General features: G+C 38.7%; 1 protein-coding gene across 1 annotated transcript in view; it reads right to left on the reverse strand.

Moving 5' to 3' along the window:
• Dnhd1 (dynein heavy chain domain 1) overlaps window positions 1-26,648 on the reverse strand; it is a 91,351-nt gene extending 64,703 nt beyond the window's left edge. The window contains exons 1-11 of the mRNA XM_077797281.1: window positions 26,594-26,648; window positions 25,516-26,350; window positions 18,167-18,340; window positions 16,097-16,300; window positions 15,907-16,017; window positions 14,048-14,204; window positions 8,992-9,240; window positions 8,757-8,897; window positions 8,575-8,626; window positions 4,891-5,159; window positions 4,561-4,804 (exon numbers count right to left, since the gene is read on the reverse strand). Coding sequence (XP_077653407.1) covers window positions 4,561-4,804; window positions 4,891-5,159; window positions 8,575-8,626; window positions 8,757-8,897; window positions 8,992-9,240; window positions 14,048-14,204; window positions 15,907-16,017; window positions 16,097-16,300; window positions 18,167-18,340; window positions 25,516-26,350; window positions 26,594-26,648 — 2,491 coding nt within the window. The remainder of the gene's footprint in view (window positions 1-4,560; window positions 4,805-4,890; window positions 5,160-8,574; window positions 8,627-8,756; window positions 8,898-8,991; window positions 9,241-14,047; window positions 14,205-15,906; window positions 16,018-16,096; window positions 16,301-18,166; window positions 18,341-25,515; window positions 26,351-26,593) is intronic.
• Between the last annotated feature and the right edge of the window lie 290 nt (window positions 26,649-26,938).

A 26,938-nucleotide genomic window follows, 5' to 3' on the forward strand; every position in this document is an offset into this window, starting at 1 on the left:
CTCTCACTCTAGTCAGAATGGCAGTTATCAAGAATACAGCAATAATAAATGTTGGCAAGGATGTGGGGGAAAAGGTACACTCATACATTGCTGGTGGGACTAAAATTTGGTGAAACCACTCTGGAAAGCAGTATGGGAGATTCCTCAGAAAACTTGGAATGGTACAGCCATTTGATCCAGTTATCCTACTCCTTTGTTTATATACAAAGGACTTAAAATCAGCATACTACAGTGATGTAGCCACATCAATGTTGATAGGAGTTCAACTCACAATAGCTAAACTATGGATGCCCTTCAATATATGAATGGATAAAAAATGTGGTATATATGAAATGGAATATTACTCAGCCTTAAAGAAGAATGAAATTCTGTCGTTTGCTGGTAAATGGATGGACCTAGAGAATATTATGCTAAGTGAAATAAGCCAATCCCCCCAAAATCAAAGGCCAAATGTTTTCTGATAAGCAGATACTGATCCAGTTTTAGAGTAGCGATGAATGAAGGAATTTTGGATTGTGCAGAGGGGAGCAAGGGGAGGGGAGGGTTTGTGGGGATGAGAAGGATGGGAGAATGAGACAGATATTATTACCCCATATACATGTATGATTACACTACTGGAGTGACTCTGCACAGCCAGAGGAATGAGAAGTTGTGCTCCATTTGTGTACAATATGCCAAAATGCATTCTATTGTCATATATAACTAATTAGAACAGATTTTTAAAAACTGTTTTTAAATTAAAATATAAAAATAAAAATTTAAACAACAAAAGAATACAAATAACAATAATGCTGGTGAGGATGTACAGGAAAAGGGGCATCTGTACTTTGTTGGTGGGCCTACAGTTTGGTACAGGAGGGAAGGATAGGTATCATGAAGATATAGGGGATGATCAGTAGTGTAGAAAAAGAAGATTGAGAGGCAGAGTGGAGGGATGAGAAGGGGAGGCAATACTTCTTTAAAAAATAATGTCATATGCATATATAAATATACCACAGGGAATTTCACCTTTATGTATAAATAAAAAGAACCAATTCAATATAAATAAATAGATGAGCAAAAGGGAAATCTGTAGAGTAGAAGAAGGAGAACAGGGGAGGGAAAAGGGGGAATTATGAACTGAAATTGTAATCTATGCATGGGTGAGTTTGTCAGAATGAACACAACTAATATTATAACTATAAAGCTCTAGAAAAATAAATAAAGCTGGGTGTGGTGGTGCACGCCTGTAATCCCAGTTGCTTGGGAGGCTGAGGCAGGAGGATCATGAGTTCAAAGTTAGCCTCAGCAATGGCGAGGCACTAAACAACTCAGTGAGACCTTGTCTCTAAATAAAATACAAAATAGGGCTGGGGATGCGGCTCAGTTGGTCCAGTGCCCCTGAGTTCAATCCCCAATACCTCCCAAAATAAATTAATTGATTAATTAAATTTTAAAAATAAAAACATACAGTTTTAAAGCAAGAATTCAAACTCAGGCATCCTGGCTTTACTCTATTATTGCTCAAATTATAAACATATATTAAATAGTTAAATATAATGTACATATACATTATATATGTGTGTACATATATAATACATACACATAAACATTTAAAACATTTTATGTAAAGTAAATTCTATCTCCTAGTAGCATCTCTGCAACCAGAAAGTATAAAAGTGAATATAGAAAGCAGATAATTGAGACATTATGGGTACGGCACTTTCAGAGCCTTGGAGAAAGTAGTAGTTAAGAGGACAGATAAGCAATAGCTGAGACTGACAAAACCTATCAAGAGGGAACTTATTGAAGGACACTCTATATTTAACAGAACACAGGATTTAAACTCATTCATGCTTTTTCAAAGCATCCCCCTCGTGCATGACAGCTGGGCCATGAGAATGGTTCTAATTTTGGACCAATAGTATCAGGCAGGTAAAGGCAAATAGGAGTGCAACCCAAATAGGGAGTGCAACAGTGACACCTTATGGGATAAAAGAGCAATGGTTTGATAAAATAGGTTTTCTTGGCATTGGGAGCTAGAGATGGACAGGAAAACAGATTTGAGAGATATTTGGGAGGCAGAAGAATGGAAAGGATTTTGTGAGGCCTTGGATGTGGTAGATTTAAGGGGGGGGGAGTAATAAAGGATCACCCTAAGTTTCCTGCAAGACCAATTCACTGGAGTGTAAGTATGTTCTTCACTGTGCAAGGAGGTCCAAGAAGAATAGAGTTAGAGGGTAAGAAGATAAAATATGATCAGCAAGAAGGATGAAAGTAGACAGAAAAGAAGAAGATGAATTTTAAAATGCACTAATTCCTACTGCATGCCATATTGAATGCCAGAAGCACTACAGATAAATCTCCTTCCTGTAACCTTGAATGCATGCCCAGGTTACAAACAAAGAAACAGGAGCTCATAGATCTTAAGTCACAAAGCAAGTGAAAAACTGAGCCAGGATTCTAAATTCAGTGCTTGTCTTTCCCACCTGCTCCTTTCAAAGGGCCAGTTGATTCTGAACTAAGGATAAAGAAGCTAACAAACTAGAAAGAAAGCATAGACTTCTGTATCAAGGTGAAGCAAATCCCGCCCAAAACAGGGCCAGAAAGAAAGCAGACCAATTACAGGCCCTCCCTTTTCCTGCCTTGCCAACTTGAACCCCCTGCACAAGAGCAACAAGTTTTAGTGGCCCATAAGATACCTAATGAGGCCTGTGCATCAATTTGCCAAGGAGCACAGGCACAGAGGGCTAGGCAGGCACACTCTTTCCCAGCCCTAATTCCAAGGCCTCTTCACCTTCATAAAAAAGCAGATTTGGGGGATCATGGGTCCAGTAGTATCTAGTCTCTGTAGGAAGTAGATACTATTGATTACACACTATCCTTGGAGGGTAAGTGAGGGAACAATCTCCCTATTTCCTAGGGAAAAAAATATATGGCTTACATCATGAGCCTCTCCAAGACCATCTCCTAGGCTGAGGTACTTATCTAGTACACAATAGCATAAGACATCCTTCCCATGGGAGAAAAGAAAAAAGAGGGGAAATATCATGTGGTAAACCAAATTTCTCAGAGACTGAGGGATATCAACAAGTGGGCTTTGACCTAATAGGATAGAAGGAGCAAGAGGAGGGAAACCGAGACAAGCTGAGGAGGAAACAGAGAGCAGAGTAGTGTTGAGTCCCACTTTCTATATAGAAGTTTGGGATGAGACCACCACCTTTCGGGTTGCCCTCGTGCTAACATGAAATAGCCATCACAGAGTAGAAAACATGATATGATATGTTGTGGCAAAAGAAGCCACCTCTAAAGCTTATAAGTCCATGATAGTCTTAAGTGGCAGGAGATTCAGAAAGTAGCAGAGAAGTGACAGCCAGTGACCTGGATGAGGTTTCTGCATGGAGAGTTTAGAGGCCCTGAAGTAAATACTATGGTGATGGCTAGCTCAAGACAGAGACTGGATGAAGGTTTTACTAAAACCCCAAAGATCTGCCATTCCAGAAGGAGCCAAGGAGGGGCCAAGATAGGAAGGGTAATCACTCTGTGACCCCATTAGGCCAAGAAGACACATCTCAGCTACATCAACCAGGACACAGCATCACTAGAAACATCAATGTCAGGACCAGGCAAGGATGTAGCAGGTTTGGGGGATCATTCCAGCTTCTGAGGCCCCCAGGCTTTACAAAGTACTGTACAAAGAAGAGCATGCATCCCAGCAGCCCTCCTCAGTGCCAGATGGCATCTAGGGAAGGAAAATTGAACAGAGGACACTTAAGAACAACAACAAAACCCAAACCCAGAACTGTGGTATGAATTTTGAATTCACCGAATACCCAAAACAGACTGAATTAGATCAGTGGCTGCTTTAAATGAAAAAAACTTTCTTTAATTGGGAAGGTAATGATCTTCTATCACTACCCACAGAAGTTAGGACTGAAGAGTGAGGTAAGATCAGTTAAAGAAAGTAAATGTTTACACATACAAAATTTTTTGGTACCAGGGATAGAACGCAGAGGTGCTAACTGAGTCACATCCCCACCCATTTTTTTTTTAATTTTGAGACAGGGTCTCACTATTTTGCATAGAGCCTCACTAAATTGCTGAGGCTGCCCTTAAACTTGTCATCCTTCTGCCTCAGCCTCCGGGGCCACTAGATTACAGATATGCACCACTGCTCCCAGCTTACACATATATATTGTGGCATAAATTCCAACTCTGTTACATGCAGAGAAGGGGTACCCTAAATTCCTGAGTACTTCTGTGAAGAAACTGAACTCAGTAGCCCAAAGAGCAGTTAAACTTTCTATTAAGTCACATTTGAGTTAAATTACTTATATGTCATAATAATAAAAAAATGTGGGGCAATAGCAATGTGAATTCTAGGGAGCATAGGGAATGAGCTGAGCCACTAGTGATCATAAATTTGATGCCAAAGGAAACAGGCTAAGTCCTGGAGCTTGGGGAGGCTTCAAAAGTCCAATTAGGGGCCTGTACCAAAGGTCCCTGAAGAACATTCTAAGGACAAAGCAAGCTATGTGGACAGACATAAGGAGGAAAGGAGGGAAAACAAGCAATACTCACCCAGCTCTGCCTTCATATTGTGGCAGCTAAGCAGCAGCAACTTTCCTCTTGTCAGCAACTCAATAGGCATATTGGAGACACGGGTCTGCCAATCATTCAGGGAGCTCACCAGCTGTACGTAGTTCTTGATGGGACAGCCTCTCATGTCTTCCAGCTTCTGGGGCCCCCAGGATTTCAGGAATTTATAAATATCTGTTATCCAGTGATGTTCCCTGCAGAAATCCTGCACCTCCCACAGCATGTCCTAAGTGTAGACAAGGTGATTAGAGCAGAAGGGGTGGCTATGAGGAAATTGGTGGGCAGTATTCCATTCCTTAAACCTGTTCTCACCTCCATCAGTGCATGTTGTATATTTAAAGCCTGGTGGATTCGAAGGTTGTTGTCTAAGTCTTCCTGTAGCTGATCATAATTGGGGGGCAAGTACTGGCCCCGTAGCCTGTGCCCATGGACCTCCAGGAGATCAGCAATTGGCTGAGACTTCCAAGGCTTTACCAATCCTATTCTAGGGCCACAGAATATACGAACAGCATTGCTGGGTTGACCCAGGAACTTGGGCTTCAGGAATTCTATGTTTGAGTCTTCCTCTTCGACTTCATCATCTTCTAGTAAAGCACATGCATATTTAGTGGAGTACATCTGGAGTGCCTTCCAGAGCCCCTACACATATCTTCCCACCCTGAGTATGTGCACTTATATCACACCATATTCCCCATCCCCTGCCCATGAGTTTATAAATACATATACATCACAAACACAGTAAATCAGACCCCAGGAAGGAATTTGTTAGAATTCAGGTGCAGAGAGTAGAATTTACTCTAACTAGTGTCACAGGAAGGGAATTATTCCAACAAGTTAAATGGGTTGCTAAGCATTCAGTGCTATGTGCAAATTGGGATGTTGATGCCACACCAACCAGCTATAAAACACTGCATCTGCTATGTACAATCTGCAGAGTGGATGGTATATATGCCTTTCTCCCCAACTTAATTCCTGGTTGAAATCTCATGTAGACCTAATTAATGTATTCAAAATCACATATGACACCTAGGTGCAAGGGGGTCTGGGAAGCGTAGTTTATAGCATTCCAGCTTCCACAGAAAGAGTGGGGAGTGGGAAAGAATGTTGAGCATGCCAGTCCTCAAGTGTCTGCCCTAACAAATATCCTTGACCCTAGCCTCCCCCTTAACACTTTAGGAACTGGTTAATTGCCAAGATCAGGATTCCTGTAAAAACTTTTTTTTTCCAAAACAAAAAAAGGCAAAAAAGCATCAAAATGTTCAGAAATTAGATCTGTTGCACCCATATCTAAACTATATAGTGCTTCTGAGGCTCAGACCTCAGATCTCTTCTCCATTTTATACACTCCCTAGGTCTCACCCAGCCTCATAGCTTTTAAGTACCATCTAGTTGTATCCAAATTTATCCCTAGTCCAGATCTCTCCCTGAATTCTAATCCCACTTAAATGACTGCCTACTCCACATCTCTATAGATAATCTAACATACATTCAAACTTAACAGGGACAAAAATGAGCTCTGATTTCTTTTCCCCACTTCATAGAAAATTCTTTCTTCAATAGTCTTCTAATTTCAGTAAAGAGAACTCCATTCTTCTACATTTTCTAGTCAAAATCTTTAGTCATCTTTTACTCTTCTACCCAAAGCCAACTAATTCTCACCATATCTACCATCACCTGCCCTATCAGGGAAGTCCAAATCACCACTTTTCTCACTGCATTATTGCAATACCCTTCTAACTTTTCTCCCTGGTTTGGCCCTTGTCTCTAACACCTTACAGTTTCTATTCCACATAAAAACAAGAATAATAACACCAGAAGGGATTCTGAGATAACAGTAACAACATAGTTTCAAAATCCCCACATTAATATAATAGAGCAATTAAATAGCAAAACCAAAAGTGGTTAACATTTTTAACAAATGGGGACAAGGGATCCTTACAAATTCCAAAGTGTAAGTGAGTAGGGACAGACCACTCACAGCCTCAAGACCCACATGGTATCAGGATTTGTGAGTAAAGAGATAGAGGGGAATAACAAGACAACAGACAAACCAGAAAACAGGAAAAACCCCCAAATATTTTGCAGTCCTGGGGATAGAACCCACGGGTGCTTTAGCCCTGAGCTACATCCCCAGTCCTTTTGGGGGGACATAGTCTCACTAAATCGCCCAGGCTGACCGCCAATTTATAATCCTCCTGCTTCAGCCTTTCTATTCATTGGGATTACAGGTGTGTGCCACCACACCGGGCTTTTTATTTGTGGTGGTGTCTTTGTTTTGGTACTGGGCTTGGAACTTAGGGGCACTTTACCACTGAGTTACATTTTCAGTTCTTTTTATTAAATCTTGTCTTATTTAAGTATAGATTTCTCAGTTGGAGGTATGTTTCTTAAAAACTATTAGTAATGTTTTATCTGCTACATATTTATTTTATTGAAAATTGCTCCATTTTTTTTAAGAATCTAGAGACAATCTTAAATCAGAACTTTGGTTCTATTTCTCCATTATATTAATCTGATTTTGCAGATCTTTTTCCCCTGAAGTTTTTTAATATGTATATTTTTAGTTGTAGATGGACACAATACATTTTATTTATTTTAAAGAATATTTTTAGTTGTAGTTGGACACAATATCTTTATGTATGTATGTATGTATGTATGTATGTATGTGGTGCTGAGGATTGAACCCAGGATTCACACGTGCTAGGCTCTACCACTGAGTCACAACCCCAGCCCTCCCCTAAAGTTTTATACAAAAGTTTCAAGAATGACACTATGAACTCTCTTATCCATCCACTTAGATTTAATAACATTTGTCACATTGTTCTAATTTTCCTTCTATGTTTTAGTCTCCCCTAAACTATTTGAAAGTAAAATACAAATATCATGACATTTTACTCCTAAATAACATCAGTCTATGCTGCTCTTTAAAAAATGGAATGGATAACCTTAGGCATTGAAGGTGGTATTTGAAATTTCAGAATTTAGAATAAAAATTTAAGTTTTTAAAAACAATTCCAAGGAAGTTAAAGCAGCATATAATGAGAAAATACAGTGAAGAGTCTGATTTATTTAAGTCTTTAATACTAATAATAGTAGAAGATCTGTAGCATGAATTACTAAGTACTCAGCACTATTCTAGACACATTACCTCTTCTAACCTTCAAAACAATCCTTTTTCTTAGGTAGTTTTGTTATTTCCACTGTCCAGACCAGTAAATTAATGTGTTTCATTCCAAAGTCTTTCCCCTTTCCAATGCACTATGTAAAACAAATATCAATAGTCTCTATAAATTAACCTAAACTCATTTTTGGAAAAAGGGTTCCCCAACCACTGTGATTTGTAAAAAGAAAAAAAAAAAGGCTCTTTTTATTGAACTTTTTTTTCATTGTCATCTTTTCCTTAAATTAACTTCCTCTTTAAATCGTTGTAACGAAGACATTATCAATTAAATGGGAAAATTAAAAAGCATCTATATGTCAGATATGATTTTGAATACATTTCATGGTTTTATTTGTGACAGTATTAGTACTATAAATAAAGGAAATGTAAAGATGTATTCCTTCCCTGAGGGTTAACAAATTTGAGAATATCTCAATAATACTAATGAATTATTCCATAGGAAATTAAAAGAACTGTATAAATTAAATATTGAATGAGTAGAACTCTTCAAACAAGTCCAAATTAACCTAGCAATCTAATTCAACAGGATATAAAATATAACTATGATGTTAGAGTTTTAGATGAACTAGGGGAAGAACAGTGTACTCACACTCTTTATATTCTCCCTCACTGCACATGAATTAGCAAGCAAGAACACCCCCCAACTCTCCCAACTCCCAACACACATGTGCAATTCCCAGGTTAGAGCTGGTCCATTCATGCCCAAGGCCTGCCCCTATAGCTTGGGCCTCCTGATCATTTCCCATACCATTCATGCTCTTTATGTTCCCTTCCCCTCTTCCCAGCCTTCCTACTCCCTAAATCTCCTTGAATACCTTCAGAATACAGGAGATCCCTGGAGGTCTTCAGGTCTGCAGACTGCATTACCTTCATGTTAGGATATGGAGAAGAGGAAGAAATCAGAGGAAAGAATGGATTCAAACCTGTCTGAGGACTTCTAATAACAGACATAGGAACCAGGGATTTTTATAGCCATTCCCCTGCCCAATTCAGATACCTGCAGAGCAGAGTTCTTGATAGACTGTAGGCCACCAGTTACAATCTGGATCATATTTTCAATACAGGGCACTTGTGATAGCTGGCCACAATCATCACTGAAGACCAACCGTGATACGAGAAAGGGTTTTTGCCTTGGAGCCTGTAAAAGAAGAAAGATTGTGTTGCTACATGTCATTATATATCTCTCACCACCTGGCCCTTGAATGCCTTCCCACCTCCACCCACCACCTCACTTGTAGGATGTTGGTGACAAAAGAGGTTATTTCATCTTCTAAGATTGAAACAAGGCTCTGACAAATCATGTAGTTGATCAGGCGGGCCAACTTTCCCAGTTGCAGTAACCATGTCTCTGCTTGCTTCAGCTTCTGCTTTAGCTTCTGGCACTGTACCCTCTGAGTGTATATGGAGCCTTGACCTGTCTTGTTGCAGTTTTGCACATACTCCTGCAGCTTCTGTTGCATGTAGTATGTATCCTCATGAACCTGTCAGCATAAAGAGTGGAAACTAACTGGAGATAGAAGTATGGAGAGTAAATAGCCACCCACTGGTCTCTGCAAACAATCAGGTCTAGAACCCAGAACCTAGATATGCACACAGGGTGCTCCTTTTAAGTTGAGATTAGCCCCAGAATTTGTTTGTTTTGACTTGTTTGCTTGTTTTGGCAGTACTGGGGACTAAATTTAAGGCCTTGAAAATCAGGACAAATGTACCACTGAGCTACATTTTGAGCCCCAGCCCCAGAATTATTATTATTTTTTTGTGGTGTTACAGATTAAATCCAGGGCCTTGTGCATGCGAGGGAAACACTATCAACTGAGCTATATCCCCAGCCCTAGCCCAGAAATTTTTATGTGACCTGAGAAGATACAAAATGCAGGACATCTTTTAAGAGGAAGCCTAATGTGCTAATGCAATAGGCCAGCCCTATCACACATATTTTGAATATATTCAAAGCCCTCAGGATGGAACTTTAGAAAATTTGTGTCTATAGAACTTCACTAATCATCAAGAATACAAGCACCAATAAATGTTGGTGAGGATGTGGGGGAAAAGGTATACTCATACATTGTTGGTGGGACTGCAAATGGTGCAACCACTCTGTAAAGTAGTATGGAGATTCCTCAGAAAACTTGTAATGGTACCACCATTTGACCCAGTCATTCACTCCTAGGTTTATACTAAAGGACTTAAAATTAGCATACTACAGTGACATAGCCACATTAATATTTATTGCAGCTAAATTCACATTGCTAAATTATGGAACCAACCTAGGTGCCCTTTGACTGATGAATGGATAAAGAAACTGTGGTATATACATACAATGGAGTATTATTCAACTTTAAAGAAGAATTAAATTATGGCATTTGCCAGTAAATGGATGGAACTGGAGAATATTATGCTAAGCAAAGCAAGCCAATCCAAAAAAATAATCAAAGGCTAAATGTTTTCTCCAATATGGGTATGATAATTCATAATAAGGGGAGCAGGTAGAATAGAGGTATGTTGGAATAGAGGAGAGTGAAGAGAGGGGAGGGGGCAAGGGAGTAGGAATGATAGTAGAATGAATCAGACATTATTACCCTATGTGCATATATGATTACATGGCCTGTGTAACTCTGCACCATGTACAACCAGATAAATGAGAAGTTATACTCCATTTATATATGATGTGTCAAAATGCATTCTACTGTTATGTATAACTAATTATATCATTTTTTTAACAAAAAAGAAGCAAACAAACAAAAAACACCAAGAACTTCACAATACATAGAACAGACAAAAAAAAATAGGTGAGTAAAGCTCAGCAATAATTCCAGAACATGGACTTAACCATTAGGTCTGGCTAATGTGGCCTGCTAAGTAGCATAATATTGTTTTATGTTCTAGTAGAAGCTATTTCTGGACACTAACAGACTTTCTATTGAAGGAGGGGAAATGTGGGACAAAGTTTGCGAGTCTCTTTGGAATTATTCACAGATCTAGGAGGATTCAAGCCTATGCAGAGAATTGATGATTGTCAAGTTCTATTGAGGAACATAAGGGAGAAATAATAAAGTTATATTGGTCCAGATAGACCCTTTGCCCTTGATGTTGTCCTGTTCCTTGCAATGCTGCACAGAGCTCATGATTAGAACTGATTGGTTCAATCTGTGGATTGTGTTTACACTATTCATGTGCTCAAGTCTCAGTCTTCAGAACTGTAGTTAAGTCCTAAGCAAGGCACATGATACACAAACATGTCCTCAGGCTTGGTAAATAATTATAGTAATAATTATTACTATAATGGAACATAGTTGATAGACACCAGCACTAGGCATACTAACTTCTAAATTATAAGAAAAAAAATTTTAACCCTAAAATCCTATACCTTGCCATAGTATCATTGAAGTTGAAGAATGAATAAAGACATACTTAGATATATAAAAACTCAGAAAATTTACCATCCAAAGATTCTTCCTGAAAAAAAATGAGTAATAATTGGACTGGGGTTGTGGCTCAGTGGTAGAGCACTTGCCTAGCATGTGTGGGGTCCTGGGTTCAATCCTCAGCACCACATATAAATAAATAAGGTAAAGGTATTGTGTCCATCTACAACTAGGGAAAAATGTTTTTTGAAAAAAGGAATAAGATACTTCAGAAAAAAGAAAATGAATCCAAGAGAGTAACATTGTCTTCAAGAAGCTTTAATGGGCAAAGAAATTGGTGAAAAATACTGTTAATTTTATATGAATATGTTACAAAACAATACTCTTCTTAACAATGCAAAACTGAAATTCTAGATGGCAAGGTAAGAATAATAGGAAGCCAGACAAAAAGAGGAATAAAAAGAATGAGGAGAGAATGAGAGAAGAGAAAGAAAATTAGGAGAGTACTAAGGTTCTTATTATGCTTGGGGAAAGTAATGAATACAAATTCACACTTGTCATTCATTCAGCTAATACTCACTGAGCACCTGTTTTTGGCATATTCTGCAATAAGCACTGGAGATATTTTAGTGAATTAAATAGATAAAAATCCCTGTCCTCTGTGGGCATAATGAATAATGACCAAAACATAATGAATAGTTTATACTGTATGTGGAAAGGTGGTAAGTGCCACAAAAAAAGGAAGGGAAAGAAGGGTTGGGAGTCCTGGTGCTAATTTTAAATAGGGTGATCAGAAAGGGTCTCCTTGAGAAGGTACTATTAGAAAAATACTTGAAAGAGATTGTTATAAAAATTTGAGTGGAACAGCTATACATATGCATTCAAGTGCAGGAAACAGAAAACTAGAAAAAATGTGGCTTAAGCAAGTAGAAAGTTTATTTATTTAATGCAATAAGAAATCCAGGGCTGAAAATATATCTCAGTGGTAGAGCATTTACCTAGCATGTGCAAAGGCCCAGGGTTTGGTCCCCAGAATGGCCCAAAGAAAATAAAAGAAATCCATAGATTTGGCCCAATATCAGTCAAATCATTTTGTTTTCTCCATTTCTCCATCCTTAGTATGACTTTCACCCTAATCACAGTGATATGGCTTTTCCATCACCAGAAATTTCATCCAAGGGTTAGCTAATAAGATAGGAAAGGTCCAAAAATACATTTCAGGTGGATCTACCTCTAAAAATTTTTCCAGTTACTTTCACTTAGATTTCATTGCCTGTAACTGAGTCACATATCCACCATTCATCAACAAGTAGAGTCTATGAAAAGAAACAAAATCACCAGTCAAAAACTAAGAAAGATGAGAAGACACTGAATAGTGCCTGAGCAATCATAAGAATAAAGTATATAATATCCAAATCACTGCAGGACAGTGGGTAGCAACAAAACTGTAAACAATCCAAGAACAGAAACATATGAAGACTCAACTAGAAATAATAGGAAACAGAAAACACCAAGATGGAGTCTAAATCTATCAGTAATCATAGTAAATGAGATAAACCTGTTATAAGATTTAGATTCTCAGACTAAATGTTTCTCATCTATTTATGAGAGATACACAAAAAGTAAAGTAATAAAGTGTGCTTTAAAATAAAAGGGATATAAGGAACTAGGGAGAGGGAGGAGGACAGGGAAAGAAAAAAACTGGGGAATGATATTGCTAAATGTATTGTTAAATTGTGTGCATGTACAAATATGTAACAAATAATCCCACCATTAAGTACTAACTATAATGTGCCAATAAAAATATGGAAAAAAATAAAAACAAATATAAAATATCCTCAGGAGACTGAGGCAGGAAGGTGGCAAGATCAAGGCCAACCTGGGCAACTTACCAGTACTCCATGTCAAAATAAAAAGGGCTGAGCATGTAGCTCAGTGGAAAAGCATCCCTGAGTTTAACCGGGGACCACACACACACACACACACACACACCAAAAAAAAGAAAGAAAGAAAGAAAGAAAAGAAAAGAAAGAAAAAAAATGAAGACTTTTTATTTATAAGTCACACAAGAAATAATGTTATGAATCTTTATGCACATAACAACATGATTTTTAAATACATGTTACAAAAACTGAAAGAACAGCAAGGAATAAATTAACAAATCTATAGTCACAGGGGAGATATTTAACATGTACTATTCAGAAGCTGAAAGATAAAATAGGTCAAAAAATTATTGTGCCTGTAAAGATATTTGAATAAAGTAATAAATGAGCTTGGTCTAATAATGCATGTTTTCTAAAGTTGATTTTCCTAGAAGCAGACCCTGAGTATGAGATTTTGGAAAATATGATTTATTGAAGGAGGAAAAAAACACCCTAAGGGAGTGAGGGAAGCAGAACAGAGAAGAGGAAAGTGCTTGGCAAGATCTCAGCTAAAGGTTACTTTTTGTCTGACGTGGAGGGGCAAGGAGGAAGCAACCTTGAAATGCACATCATACTATAGAGTAGTCCTATCTTGAGTCAGAAAAGCCAAACAAAGTCATAGCTAGGAAGGATTCCATCCTTGCATGCATCTGAAGTGGACTATCAAAGATTCAAGATAGGTTCAGAGATAATCCCAGCAGCATGAGAGATCAGGATTCCAGTTTTTAAACTCCTCAGTACTCTAATTCCCTATTGTCAGCACAAACAACTGACAAAACAGACATGATCCTAGGCTAGGACCAACCCTCAGGAAAAGTTGAGTCCCAGTGTCTGCTCACCTATTATTGATCCATCTATTTGCAGAGACTGATTTGCTGGGCAGGACAACGGCTCTGATCTGATTACAGAGTCGTGTCACACAGAGGATCCCGTAAAAGAAGACTGGAACTCTGCAGAGAGCAGCTGGGAGAAAAGTTTTATAATAAACTAGGGCTCCTTACCAGTTTAAGAATAGATGCACAGAGCTTCAGAAAGTGATTGAGTAACCGTAGAGCCTTGTAGTTCTCCTTGGCTAGAGCCTTCTGCAGATCTTGGAGTTCATAACATCGATCTGGCTCCTGGGGTAGCCAGGACACAGAGTGGAACTCTTGCAGAAGCCTAGAATCAAGGAATAAGCTAATTAGGATAGAATCCCAGCTCTCTCTCTTTACACACCTTTGATTTCTTCCCAGCCCAACTCACCCCAGACTGAGCAAATGTTTACAAAGATTGTAGTATTTCCAATAAGCAACAGAGACAGCTTCCTCTTCAGAGTTCTCTGGAAGAGTTCAAGCCTAGAGAGTTTCTGGCTAGGAAATTACTTGGAAGAGGCTCAGGGTATGTAAAAATGTTTATACCTAGTGACATCTCTACCAGGAGAGAGGGTCAGATAAGTTCTAAGGTTTAACTCAGAAAGAGACAAAGGGGCTTCTTCCTTGGAATAGGGAAGCTGAAGGCTCCAAAAGTCTACATCAACAAATCAGTTTTAGGATCAAAAGTAATGACACTGCAAGTCCTCTCTATAGGCTGACCACCTCTGAGGAAGCCCATTTCTTTTTCCCACTTCTCCTCAGAGAACTCCATATCTCTAAACATCCTTGAAAAATATGAAAGGCCCTCAATAAGTAGACAGGATAATCATAACAGGTGTCATTTATTCAGTGCCTACTAAAAGGCATGGAACTTGGTACTTTATAACCACAATTTCATTTAATTCTCATTATAGCTGTGCAAACATAAATCTTTATCCCAGTTTGCAGATCAGGAAACTGAGGCTTAAAGAGTAAAGTCCCTTGCTAGTATTGAGGATCTAAATTCTACCCTCCAAAGTCCTTATGCTTTCAATTACATCAGGAGGACTGGGTAAGACTAGAGGATGAAAACTGCCTAGAACAGAGGTTGCAAACTCATAACCAATGGATCAGATTCATACTGAAAGTTTTTCAATGTGCTCCAGTATGGTGTTTTAATTAAAATTTGAGCCAGAGAGTTAAAATTAAGAAATTTCAATACAAAATGTAGACTTCAGGAAGTCCTGAAAAATAAGATAGCTGATCATGCTGAACCTATATTCCCAAATGACAATTAGTTGAAACTGAGTAGTGATTGTCCTCTTCAGATGCAATCTCCAGATTCCAGTTCCCCCAAGACTCCCAGTTTCTTCACCTAACCTCTTTACATTTGGCATTCCTTCAATACCTCCTGCTTAGGCTCCATAGCTTTTTGATTCTCCAACTCCTATTACAGAATATGCTTGTGAAAAGCTGAAGCATCATGAAGGGAAGGCAAAGAAGTACCAAAAATAAGGATAACCAATATTTTCCCGAAATGAAAGGAATAGAAATAATAGCACTGAAAGAACAAAAAATTTGGATTCAAACATCTGAATTAGACTGCTAGACTTGATATTTAATAGTTGTGTAATATCTGGGACAAGATAATATAGAACATGTAATTACATGGAGATATGTTCAGATCATGTTACATATACACTATGTAACATATGATCACATTTGATCACATTTTATATATGTGATAGAAAAAAGACTAGGAGGATATGTAATAAAATCATCATAGTGATTATTTAAGGGTGGTAGGATTAGAACTTTATTTTTTCCTTCATGCTTTTTTGTTTTCATTTTTTCAACAATGAACGTGTTGTTATTTTTTGCCAAAATATTTTTTTAAGGGGCTGGGGATATAGCTCAGTTGGTAGAATGCTTGCCTCACATGGGTAAGATCCTGGGTTCAATCCTCAGCACCACAAACAAATAATAATAATTTTAAAAAATCCATTGAAGTTGGGTTTTTAAGACTTTACCTGTTAATATGGAGCAGCCCAGCTCCAAAGTGGGGTACAGCCAAAAGCAGTTGATTCCCCAGGAGAGTCCGGAGCCGACACAGCCCCTGCAACTTCACATTCTTCTTCCAACTACAAATTACAGGTCAGTAATAATTTACTATTGCTCTCATTCATTTCCCCTCCAAATCCCAGCCCCATCACCACCTACCAGGTTAAAGCTTTGCGCAAGAGGAAATTCTTAAAAAATGGAATGAACTGAAGTTTTTGCCACAGAACAGAGTGGTGGTGCCAGGTACCCAATGTCATCGTTTCACTGCCCTCCACAGGATGTACATGCAGAATCCCAAAGGGAGAAAAGATGTAGTGCTCAGGATTCACTTTGTTTGGTGGCACCACTATCAGATTGTAGGGCCTTTAAAAAATAGCTCTGATTAGTAGGAACCAAAGGGACTTGTATAGATTTTAAGAAGAGACAAGAGAAGGATGGGGAAGATGGGAAAGGAGGCAGGAAGGAAGGCAGAAGACAGGAAGAGGGGAAAAGAGAATGACATTGTTTTTAAACTAAAAAGATGGAACAATATTATCAAGGAATTGAAGCCAAAGAGAGATGAAAAGGAAGAAAAACACCATGTAGCTTGTTGCAAGACATTTGTGTATCCCAACTCAGATATCTTATATCTAATTTAAGACACCACCAGTTGTAATCTGTAGCATTATTTTATGAGACACTAAGATAAAATAAATGCTTCCAATGTGATACCCTATCAATTTGTAAGATGCACTTCAATTTCAGAGATGTTAAAATGTGAAAAAAATGTCCATCGTAACAGTGGTTACCAGAGCCTGAGAGGGTGTGGGGGAGGAAAGGATAGAGAGAGGATGATTAATGGGTACAGGGATACATCTAGATAGGAGGAATAACTTCTAAAGTTCTATAACACAGTAGGAAAACTACGGGTGACAACTATTAATTGACTATTTCTAAACAGCTAGAAGAGAGGATTTTGAATGTTCTCAACACAAAAAAAAATGATAAATGATGTCAGGCATGGTAGCTCATGCCTATAATCCTTGTGGTGAGGGAGGCTAAGGCAGGAGGATCACAAGTTCAGAGCTAGCCTCAGCAATTTAGAAAGGCCCTAAACAACTTACTGAGTCCCTGTCTCAAAATAAATTAAAAATGGGCTGGGGATAAGGCTCAGTGGTTGAACACCACTGGGTTACAGAAAGAAGAAAAGAAATGATAAGTAATATTATTTGATAAATGATAAAAATGCCAATTACTCTGATCATTACACACAGTGTATACATAAATTGAAATACCACATTCTACCCCATAAATAGCTAGTTATTATATTGCAATAAAAAATAAAAAATATTGGGACTGGGGATGTGGCTCAAGCAGTAGTGCACTTGCCTGGCATGTGTGGGACGCTGAGTTCGATCCTCAACACCACATAAAAATAAAAAATAAAGACATTGTGTTCACCTAAAACTAAAAAATAAATATTTTTTAAAAAATAAAAATAAAAAAATATTCAGTTGGGAATATAGCTCCATGGTAGAGTGCTTGCCTACTATATGCAAAGGTCTAGGTTTGCTCTCTAGCATTGCAAAATAAAAAGATAAAAACTTAAAAATTTTAAAAATATTTTTAAATAACTAAGATTAAGATTTAATGAGAGAAAATTAAAGAATGATTGCCTCAGGTCATGTGGAAGGGGAGAGTTGTTTCATCCCAGAGATAAAACTAGCACCAAAGATAAAAGTTTTAAGAAAGTAGACTTTTATTCAGTCTAAGGAGTAGGATGCCCCTAGAAAAAACACAGCTTCCCAGACACTGTTAAGATTTAAACATCTGATTCTTGCACTGGAGTTGAAAGATATCATCATTAAATTTGCTTCTGAGGCTATGACCAAATGTTTCTCCAGTGTAGAATAGAATAAAAAAGAGGAAAAAAGTAAGAAAAGGATAACTAAGACAAAATGCTACAGGAGCAAAAGAGGGCAAAGATCTGGGCATGATTTGTCTCTTGAAATTAAATTAAAGTGCACATAACAGTAAAAAAAAAAAAAGAAAAAGAAAAAGGGCAAAGAGGAGGTAGAGAATGGAGAGGAGAAGGCTGAACAGAAGAAAGGGAAACTGGGAGACAGAGGAAGAGTATGTGGATAAAGAACAGGGAGAGGAATGTACATGGGGAGAAAAAAGGGGAACTAGATAGCATGGGAGAAAATCAGGGAGTTGGGAATGCAGAAAAGGTCTGGATATGGGACTTACATAAAGTGCCGACTGGGAGCCACATTGAGATAGAAGAAGTGGATGCTCTTCAAGTATTTCTCTGAATTCAGAATGGTCATCACCTGGCTACCCAAGAAGGAAGTCTCAGATAAGAAGGCAGTACTTCTCTTTGGTAAGGCCTTCTCCACAGGAACTTCATAGTCAAGTTGAGACCTGAGTTTAAAAAAAAAAAAAAAAGGAGGAAAAATGCAGAGCAAAGAGGTCAGATACCTAGAGGTGGGCCTTGCCACCTTTGGTCAGTGAAAGGAGGAGCTAGAGGGGATGTGATATGACACTATTAGAGCCTGTCTATCACCTATACAGATGTCAAATACTGAGAAAATACAGTTTGTTCTATACCTCAGTCATGGAGCTATATTCACATAGACTTGTGCATGACAACCCCTTCCTTTCTGATAAATGAATAATCATTTTGCTTTAAGTGTGATTTCTGTCAACTCAGTATTACATAATACTATGTACAAATAATGGGAAGACTATTCTCCCAACTCATCACCCTATAAGCCTACAGTCCTGGATATCTTCCTTTCAGTCAACCTTGCTAACCTTCTGGATCTTATCTCCTCCCTCTGCTCCCATTGTACCTGCTTTCCAACCCTGCCTGGTCTCCATACTTTTGCTCACTCTTGCTCCTCCCATCATCACTCAAACTCTAGCTTCAGACCTTTTCCTTTCCAGCCAATATCTATGGTGTATTCTTCAACCCCCTCAAGCCATCACCGATACTCTCATCTTCTTACCCTCCTACCATACTGGTCAACAAAATTGCTGAGATAAGTCATCCCATGGTTAAAAGTACAATTCTATCTAAAGTTTATATTAATAAATAGGGTTTATGACTTTTGTGTTAGAACAGGACATTTTAAATGGAATAACTGCTACTAAAGTTTCATTCTCTTCCACAAGTTTTATTTCCTCAGCAGCTGAAGTCTTACATGATATAGTAGATTGATAGGATCAAAGAACCATAAATATTGACTCCTCTATGAATCTCTAGTATTCAGTTTTGACTGTGGGCTCATTCTACTTTGCTGTCTTAGTACAAGCAATAAGCAGCCACCTCTTTTGGGTTGCTCAATCTTATACCTAACCCCATATCCAGCCCTGCCAACCCCCAGTCCCACACCATTCTTTACTTCCTTCCCCATTTGGAGAAACAGGTTCTGAGCCATGAACTAATACCTTGAATGCCAGTTGCCTTTCCACACACTTATCTGTCCCCCAGTTTGAAAGAGTGAGTTACTCTTTCTTCTCTACAAAAGTTTCTCTTTCTAGGCTGGGCCTGTAGCTCAGTGGCAAAGTGCTTGCTTAGCATATGTGTGGCACTGGGTTCCATCCTTAGCACCACATAAAAATAAAATAAAGGCAACTCTGTCTATCTACAAGTATAAAAAAAAGTTTCTCTTTCTTCTCTACAAGGTTAATTTCTTGATCAATGCTCTGGATCCCTTATACCCCCTCTATGATATATTTTAAAGTTCCTCTTCTTATTAAAGAAGCACTTAAAGGTTATAAACTCTCTACTTTTTCAAAAGGAATCTATGTAGACACCAAAATTCTTTCAAGTTGCTGTTCTACTATCTCATTCTTCAAGAATTTTTTCATGAAAAAATACTAAATCAAGATTTCCACTTCTTCATCTTTCATTCATTCCCAAATGTACTACAATCTGCCTTCCTCCCCACGAAACTCCATTGAGACTTTTCTCACTAACATATTCCTACTATTAACCCAATATTTTTCAGATTCTTACTCTTGCCTCCATAGCATTTATTACTACTGACTGCTGCCTCCTTGAAATTTTGTTTCACTTCCTAACCTGCAAGATATTTTGCTAACCTAATCTATTTTGTTAACCAAATTCCTCTGAGGTGCTTTCCCCAAACTGTGTATACAAACACACATCCCAGAGAAGCCACATGAAAGCAGTGGGTTTTTTGTTTTATATTTATAATTTTTAGTTATAGTTTATTTGTATTAAAGTGTCTATATGTATAACACTGGGCATAGTGGCACACACCTGTAATCCCAGGGACTCAAGGCTACAGCTGAAGGATCTAAAGTTCGAGGCCAATCTCAGCAATATAGCAAAACCCTCAGCAACTTAGTGAAACCTTGTCTTAAAATTAAAAGGTCTGGGGATGTAGCTCAGTGGCACCCAGCTCCTGGGCTCAATCCCCAGTATCAAATATAAAAATTTTAAAAAGATATCTATATCTATCTCCCTAAATAAACTGTAAGACTCCAAGGGAAAGTCTTGTTTACTTCTTATGTGCCCAGCAACCTAGTAGTTTCTGATATATATATATATATATATATATATATATATATATATATATCTCCAATAATACTATAAAGTGAATGAATGAATGGGAAGCCAGCCCTGCAAAACTTAATGTAAATTAAGATGTATTAGCTAGACAGAGGTTTACCACCAGGTTCCAAGAGAGGGAGAAGAACCTGATCACGTCTCAACATCTTAGACTACTGCCATTTCAGTTAAGGTCCCCAAGGAAAGAAAATTCATATTTATGGCACAGGAAAGCTCTTTGTAAAAGCTAAAGAGCCTACTGGGGCTATTGAAGGCATAAATTATTGTCACTGGCTATCCTGCATCAGGGTTCCAGGAGCCAGCCTATCTGTCCACCATTAGGGCTCTGAGACTTCAGGAAAAACTTGACCTAGCCATAAACTTAAAAGACAAAAATTGAAGAATCCAAGCTTGATTAAAGATTAAACTAGGGAAGGAGAATATGGAAAAGGCAATAGGTTCCAGGTCTGGCCACGAAGGTGGCAAAAAGAAATCTCTGAAACAGGCAAGAAGCAGGCCAAAGAGATGGATGTAAAAAGCTTTCAAGCAGAAACATAAATGAGAAGCAAAAGAAATTTGAGGAGCTAAAGTTGAAGGCTGCAGGGAAGAGTCCCCTAGCCACAGGTTGAATTATGAAATCTGGCAAAAAGTAAGCTGTTCCTTATGCCTGAGATGATGGTGATACTAAATTCCATTCCTTTCTAATGACTATGACTCCCTTGCCATAACATCTTTTGTCACTTATTGCTAGCTGAGTGTTGTCTGGGAATCTGTTGTTAAATTTTAAAATAAACTTATGTAAAAAACCAAAAGTCATAGTCTTCATTTAGCCATTCCTCAGCAACTCTAAATTTAAAGTAAACCCAGCCTAGAACCCTGCCAGAGTCTGCTCTTTGGTCTTTGTTCTACTCTGAATTCTGTATCACTTAAAATTAACTCATTTACCAGACGAATTCATAGCTGAGTTCTATAAGACCTATAAAGAAGAATTAATACCAATACTTCTCAAATTATTCCATGAAATAGAAGAGAACCCTTCCAAATTCATTCTACAAAGCTAGTATCATCCTGATACTAAAACAAGACAGAGACACATCAAGGAAAGAAAATTTCAGACCAATATCCCTGATGAATATAGACGCAAAAATTCTCAATAAAATTCTGGCAAAACGTATTTAAAAAAACATTTTATACATATGTTATTTCTGACAAAAACATATTTTAAAAAACAGTGCACCATGATTGAGTGGGGTTCATTCCAAGGATGCAAGGATGGTTCAACATATGCAAATCAATAAATGCAATTCATCACATCAATAAACTTAGAAGTAAGAATCATATGATTATATCAATTGATGCAGAGAAAGCATTTGACAAAGTACAGCACTCTTTCATGTTCAAAACACTAGAAAAACTAGGTATAGTAGGAACATACCTCAACATTGTAAAAGCTATCTTGTTAAATCCAAGGCCAACATTATTCTAAATGGAGAAAAACTGGAAGCATTCCCTCTAAAAACTGGAACAAGACAGGGATGCCCTCTTTCAACACTTCTATTCACATAGTCTGTAAAACTCCAGCTAGAGTAATTAGACAGATGAAAGTAATTAAAGGGATAAAAATAGGAAAAGAATAACTCGACTAACATTATTTGCTGATGACATGATTCTGTACTTAGAGGATCCAAAAAACTCCATCAGAAAACTTCTAGAATTAATAAATGAATTCAGCAAATTAACAGGATATAAAATCAATACCAATAAATCAAATGCATTTTTATACATTGGTGGTGAATCCTCTGAAAGAGAAACTAGGAAAACTACTCCATTCACATTAGCCACAAATAAATAAATAAATAAAATACTTGGGAATCAATTTAACAAAAGAGGTGAAAGACCTCTATAATGAAAACTACAGAACACTAAAGAAAGAAATTGGATAACATCTTAGAAGATGGTAAGATCTCCCAAGCTCTTGGATAGGCAAAATTAATATTGCCAAAATGGCCACACTACCCAAAGCACTATACAGATTCAATGTGATTCCAATTAAAATCCCAATGTCATTCTTTATATAAATAGAAAAAGCAATCATGAAAATCATTTGGAAAAATAAGAGACCCAGAATAGCTAAAACAATCCTTAACAAGAAGAGTGAAGCAGGAGGTATTACAATACCAGACCTTAAACTATACTACAAGGCTATAGTAACAAAAATGGCATAGTATTGGCACCAAAAGAGGCATGTAGACCAATGGTACAGGTTAGAAGACACAGAGAAAAACCCACATAAATACAGTTATCTCATACTAGACAAAGGCATCAAAAACATACATTGGAGAAAAGATAGCCTCTTCAACAATTGTTGTTTGGAAATATGGAAAGCCATATGCAGCAAAATGATCCTAAGCCCCTATCTCTCACCATGCACAAAACTCAACTCAAAGTGGATCAAGGACCTAGGAATTAGACCAGAGACCTGCACCTAAAAGAGGAAAAAGTAGGCCCAAATCTCCTTCATGTCAGATTAGGCCTCAACTTCCTTAACAAGACTCCTAAAGTGCAAAAAATAAAATCAAGAATCAATAAATAGGATAGATTCAAACTAAAAAGCTTCTTCTCAGCAAAAGAAACAATCAATGAGGTGAAGAAAGAGCCTGCATTTTGGGAGCAAATTTTTGCCACATGCACATCAGATAGATGCACACTAATCTCTATGATATATAAAGAACTCAAAAAACTTAACACCAAAAAGCAAACATCCCACTCAATAAATGGGTTAAGGAGCTGAACAGACACTTCTCAGAAGAAGATAGACAATCAATCAACAAATATATGAAAAAATGTTCAGCATCTCTAGTAATTAGAGAACTGCAAATCAAAACTACTCTAAGGTTTCATCTCATGCCAGTTATCAAGAATGGCAGTTATCAAGAATACAGACAACAATAAGTGTTAGTGAGGATGTGGGGGGGAAAGGCACACTCATACATTGCTGGTAAGACTGAAAATAGGTGCAACTAATCTGGAAAGTTGTATGGAGATTCCTTAGAAAACTTGGAATGTAACCACCATTTGACTCAGCTGTCCCATTCCTCCGTCTGTACCCAAAGGACTTAAAACAGCATATTTTAGTAACAGAGCCACATCAATGTCTATAGCAGCTCAATTCACAGTAGCTAAACTGTGGAACCAACCTAGATGCTCTTCAATAGATGATTGGTACATATGAACATAATAATGAACTTTTGTACATAATGAACTTTGGTACATATACACAGTGGAATATTGCTCAGCATTAAAAGAGAATAAAATTATGGCATTTGCAGATAAATGGATGGAGTTGGAGAACATCATCTAAGTGAAGTAAGCCAATCCCAAAAAAAACAAAGGCTGAATGTTCTCTCTGATAAGTGGATGCTGATCCATAATGGGGGGAGGCATAGGAAAAATAGAGAAACTTTGATTGGGCAAAGGGGAGGGAGGGGAAGGAAGGGGGTATGGTGGCAGGAAAGATGGTGGAATGTGATGGATATTATTGCCCTAGGTACATGTATGACTGCACATGTGGTGCAATGCTACATCATGTGCAATCAGAGAAATGAAAAGTTGTGCTGCAATTGTGTACAATGAATTAAAATGCATTCTTCTGTCATATATACCTAATTAAAATAAATAAAATTAAAAACAAACAAACCTGAATGTTCTCTCTGATAAGTGGATGCTAATCCATAATGGGTGGGGGAATGGAAAAAAATTGACAAGCCAAAGCGGGGGAAGAGGCATGGGAGCAGGAAAGAAGGTGAGATGAGATGGACATCATTACCCTAAGTACATGTGTGACTGAACATATGATGCAATGCTACATTGTGTGAAACCAGAGAAATGAAAAGTTGTGCTGCAATTGTGTACAATGATTCAAAATTTGCGTTCTTCTGTCATATATACCTAATTAGAATAAATAAATTATTTTAAAAAAGAAATTAACTCATTTGAAGAAAAAAAAAACAGGTAAAAACTAGCCTTTTCCTAGATAGCGAAGGTGTCATAGACAAGCTACAAAATACCTAGAAAATTAAGCCAGAGGACCAAGAGAAATTCCAAGACTAAAGGTAAAGAACTCTCAGAAGAGGTCTTTGTAGATATTCTGAAATCCTAAAGAGAGCTCTCATAGTCAGATTTTGGTGGGAAAAATCATTCTAGGGGCTAGAAAATCCAGATTGGAAGGGCAGGAGGAAGACTCTGGAAGAGTTGGCATGAAATCCCCTCCAGTGGCCTCCTTCCACCCTCCGCCTTGTAGTGCATTTAGCTCACACAGATCTGTGGGGAAGGCCACTCCCACAAGCACTCCCTAGGAGTATCCTAAGGACCCTAAACCTATGGTCTAGAACCCAACACAAGGTATGCCCAGAAGCAAGGCTCAGTGATTATTAATGAATGAGAACAAGAACTAAGGATGTTTCTGGCACCATCTGAGAAATAAAGTCTGGAAACTGGAAGGTCAAACTGTTTTCTTAAGCTTTGGCTTCCAAATGGCAGACTTCTGATTTTAATTTCTACATTTCCCTGTGAGGATTAACATTGAGACACTGAGTTTATTTTGCTATCAAAAAGGAAAAAGAAGAACCCTCACACTAGCATGGGGTCAGGCTAATCCCTAAAATTGATAACATGCTGACTATAGATATTAAGTAGACCAGCTGGGTGTGGGGGCAAATATCTGTAATTCCAGTGATATGAAAGGCTGAGGAGGGAGCACTGCAAGTTGAAGGCCAGCCTCAGCAATTTAGCAAGACCCTGAGCAACTTACTGAGACCTGGTCTCAAAAATTTAAAAAAAAAAAATGTTTAAGTGCTGAGGATACGGCTCAGTGGTTAAGCCCCCCCTCCCCCCAGGGTTCAATCTTCAATCCTCAGTACCAAGAAAAAAAAAGTGTAACATTGACTGGACTTAGTGGTACCCATAAATTAAGTTCTTCTCCTCCTCTGCCCAAAGCCCCACTTGGTGATTAACTTACTCAGTCTCTCTTCTTCCATCAGGCTCTTCCTCTGAGATGTCAGCATCACAGGTTTCATACTGTACAGGAATGTCTGTTGCCAGTGCCAAAGGCAGAAGACTGAGACCATCCAGCCAGTTGGCCTCTTCTAGGGCCACCTCAGTACCAACAATACCTAGACAGCGCTGTAACTCAGGCAGTGTCACTGGTCGCAGCCATGTGGCCAATTGCTCCTTTACTTGCTGCCCACCCCATTGGGCAAGCACAAAAGGACAGGCTGAGCATGGGAGCCTTTGATGGATCTTCTTCTGGGGACGGCAGTCAACATGGGAGGCACTATCTAACAGAGAACTGTCTGGGGGAAAAGCCTTTGTTATGGCATCTAACAGGTCCAGGTGGAGTTGGGCTTTCACCCAGGGTGCCCAGCAGTAGAGCTGCTCCAGGAAGGGTAACAAATCAAGGTGACCAACTAGCAACTCACGATATGGAGGCAGCAGTTCCAGTACCCCATGCAGGTAGCACCAAGCTGCAGGGCTACAGTCCTGCAACACAGCTGAGAAGAGACTTTGGAGCTCAGCTAGCAGGAGCTTCAGCACCATAGGCTGCTCTGAATCCCTCACTGCCTTCGAGAATTGCCTCTGTTTCTTCTGACCAGCCCAGTCAGAAGACTGGCTGGTAAGGCCACATACAGAGTGCCAAGACTCTTGGGCATCTGATATTACCTCATCAGGAGAGACACCTACCTTCTTCTCTTCCAGGACCAAGAGGAGTTGTGCATTCAACTGCTGTCGAAGTGATCGTGCCCACAGCTCAGGTGGCAACTGCCAGTTCCAGGCTCTCTGCTGCTGACCCTTACCTGAATAGCCCAGCCAGGAGAGGGGCAGGAAAAGGGACCTGAGACTCTTGGCATAATCAATGGAGCTGGGGGCAAAGGGAGGAAGGGACCTAGGACCCTAAGATGGAGCTGTAGAAGGTCATTCCTAAGCCTCAGTTCCTCCATACAGCTTCCCCAAAGATTGCTAAGAAGAAAACCCAGGTCAGAGGTGGGAGCCCTCCCTGTACAAGTTTCTCCCCACCTCCAAGTGCCTTGTCCCCTCACCTGGTATAGGAGGTGAAGGAAAGGAAGAGTGCCAAATCTGCTGATGAGGTTTCATTGGGGAGCACCTGCTGCATAAATGGATGATCTTAGACTTGGGTCCCTGGCATGGGATCACCCTAACCACAGCCACTCCCACATAGACTGGCGCACACACGTGCAATCCCTTGAAGAGGCAAACTGATGATAGAGCTTTCAGAGAACTTCAATCACAGCAAGGAACCTTCTTGCAGAGTGAAGGCTGGTAATCTCCTGAAAGGAGGAAATAGTCGTCACTTTGAGGCATCAAAGCCCTAATTCACCAGATATCTTTGCCCACAGGCTGAGAATATGCTGAGGACAGAAAGC

This window comes from Urocitellus parryii, chromosome 4 (genome assembly GCF_045843805.1).
Source record: "Urocitellus parryii isolate mUroPar1 chromosome 4, mUroPar1.hap1, whole genome shotgun sequence".
In the NCBI taxonomy this organism is placed as follows: domain Eukaryota; kingdom Metazoa; phylum Chordata; class Mammalia; order Rodentia; family Sciuridae; genus Urocitellus; species Urocitellus parryii.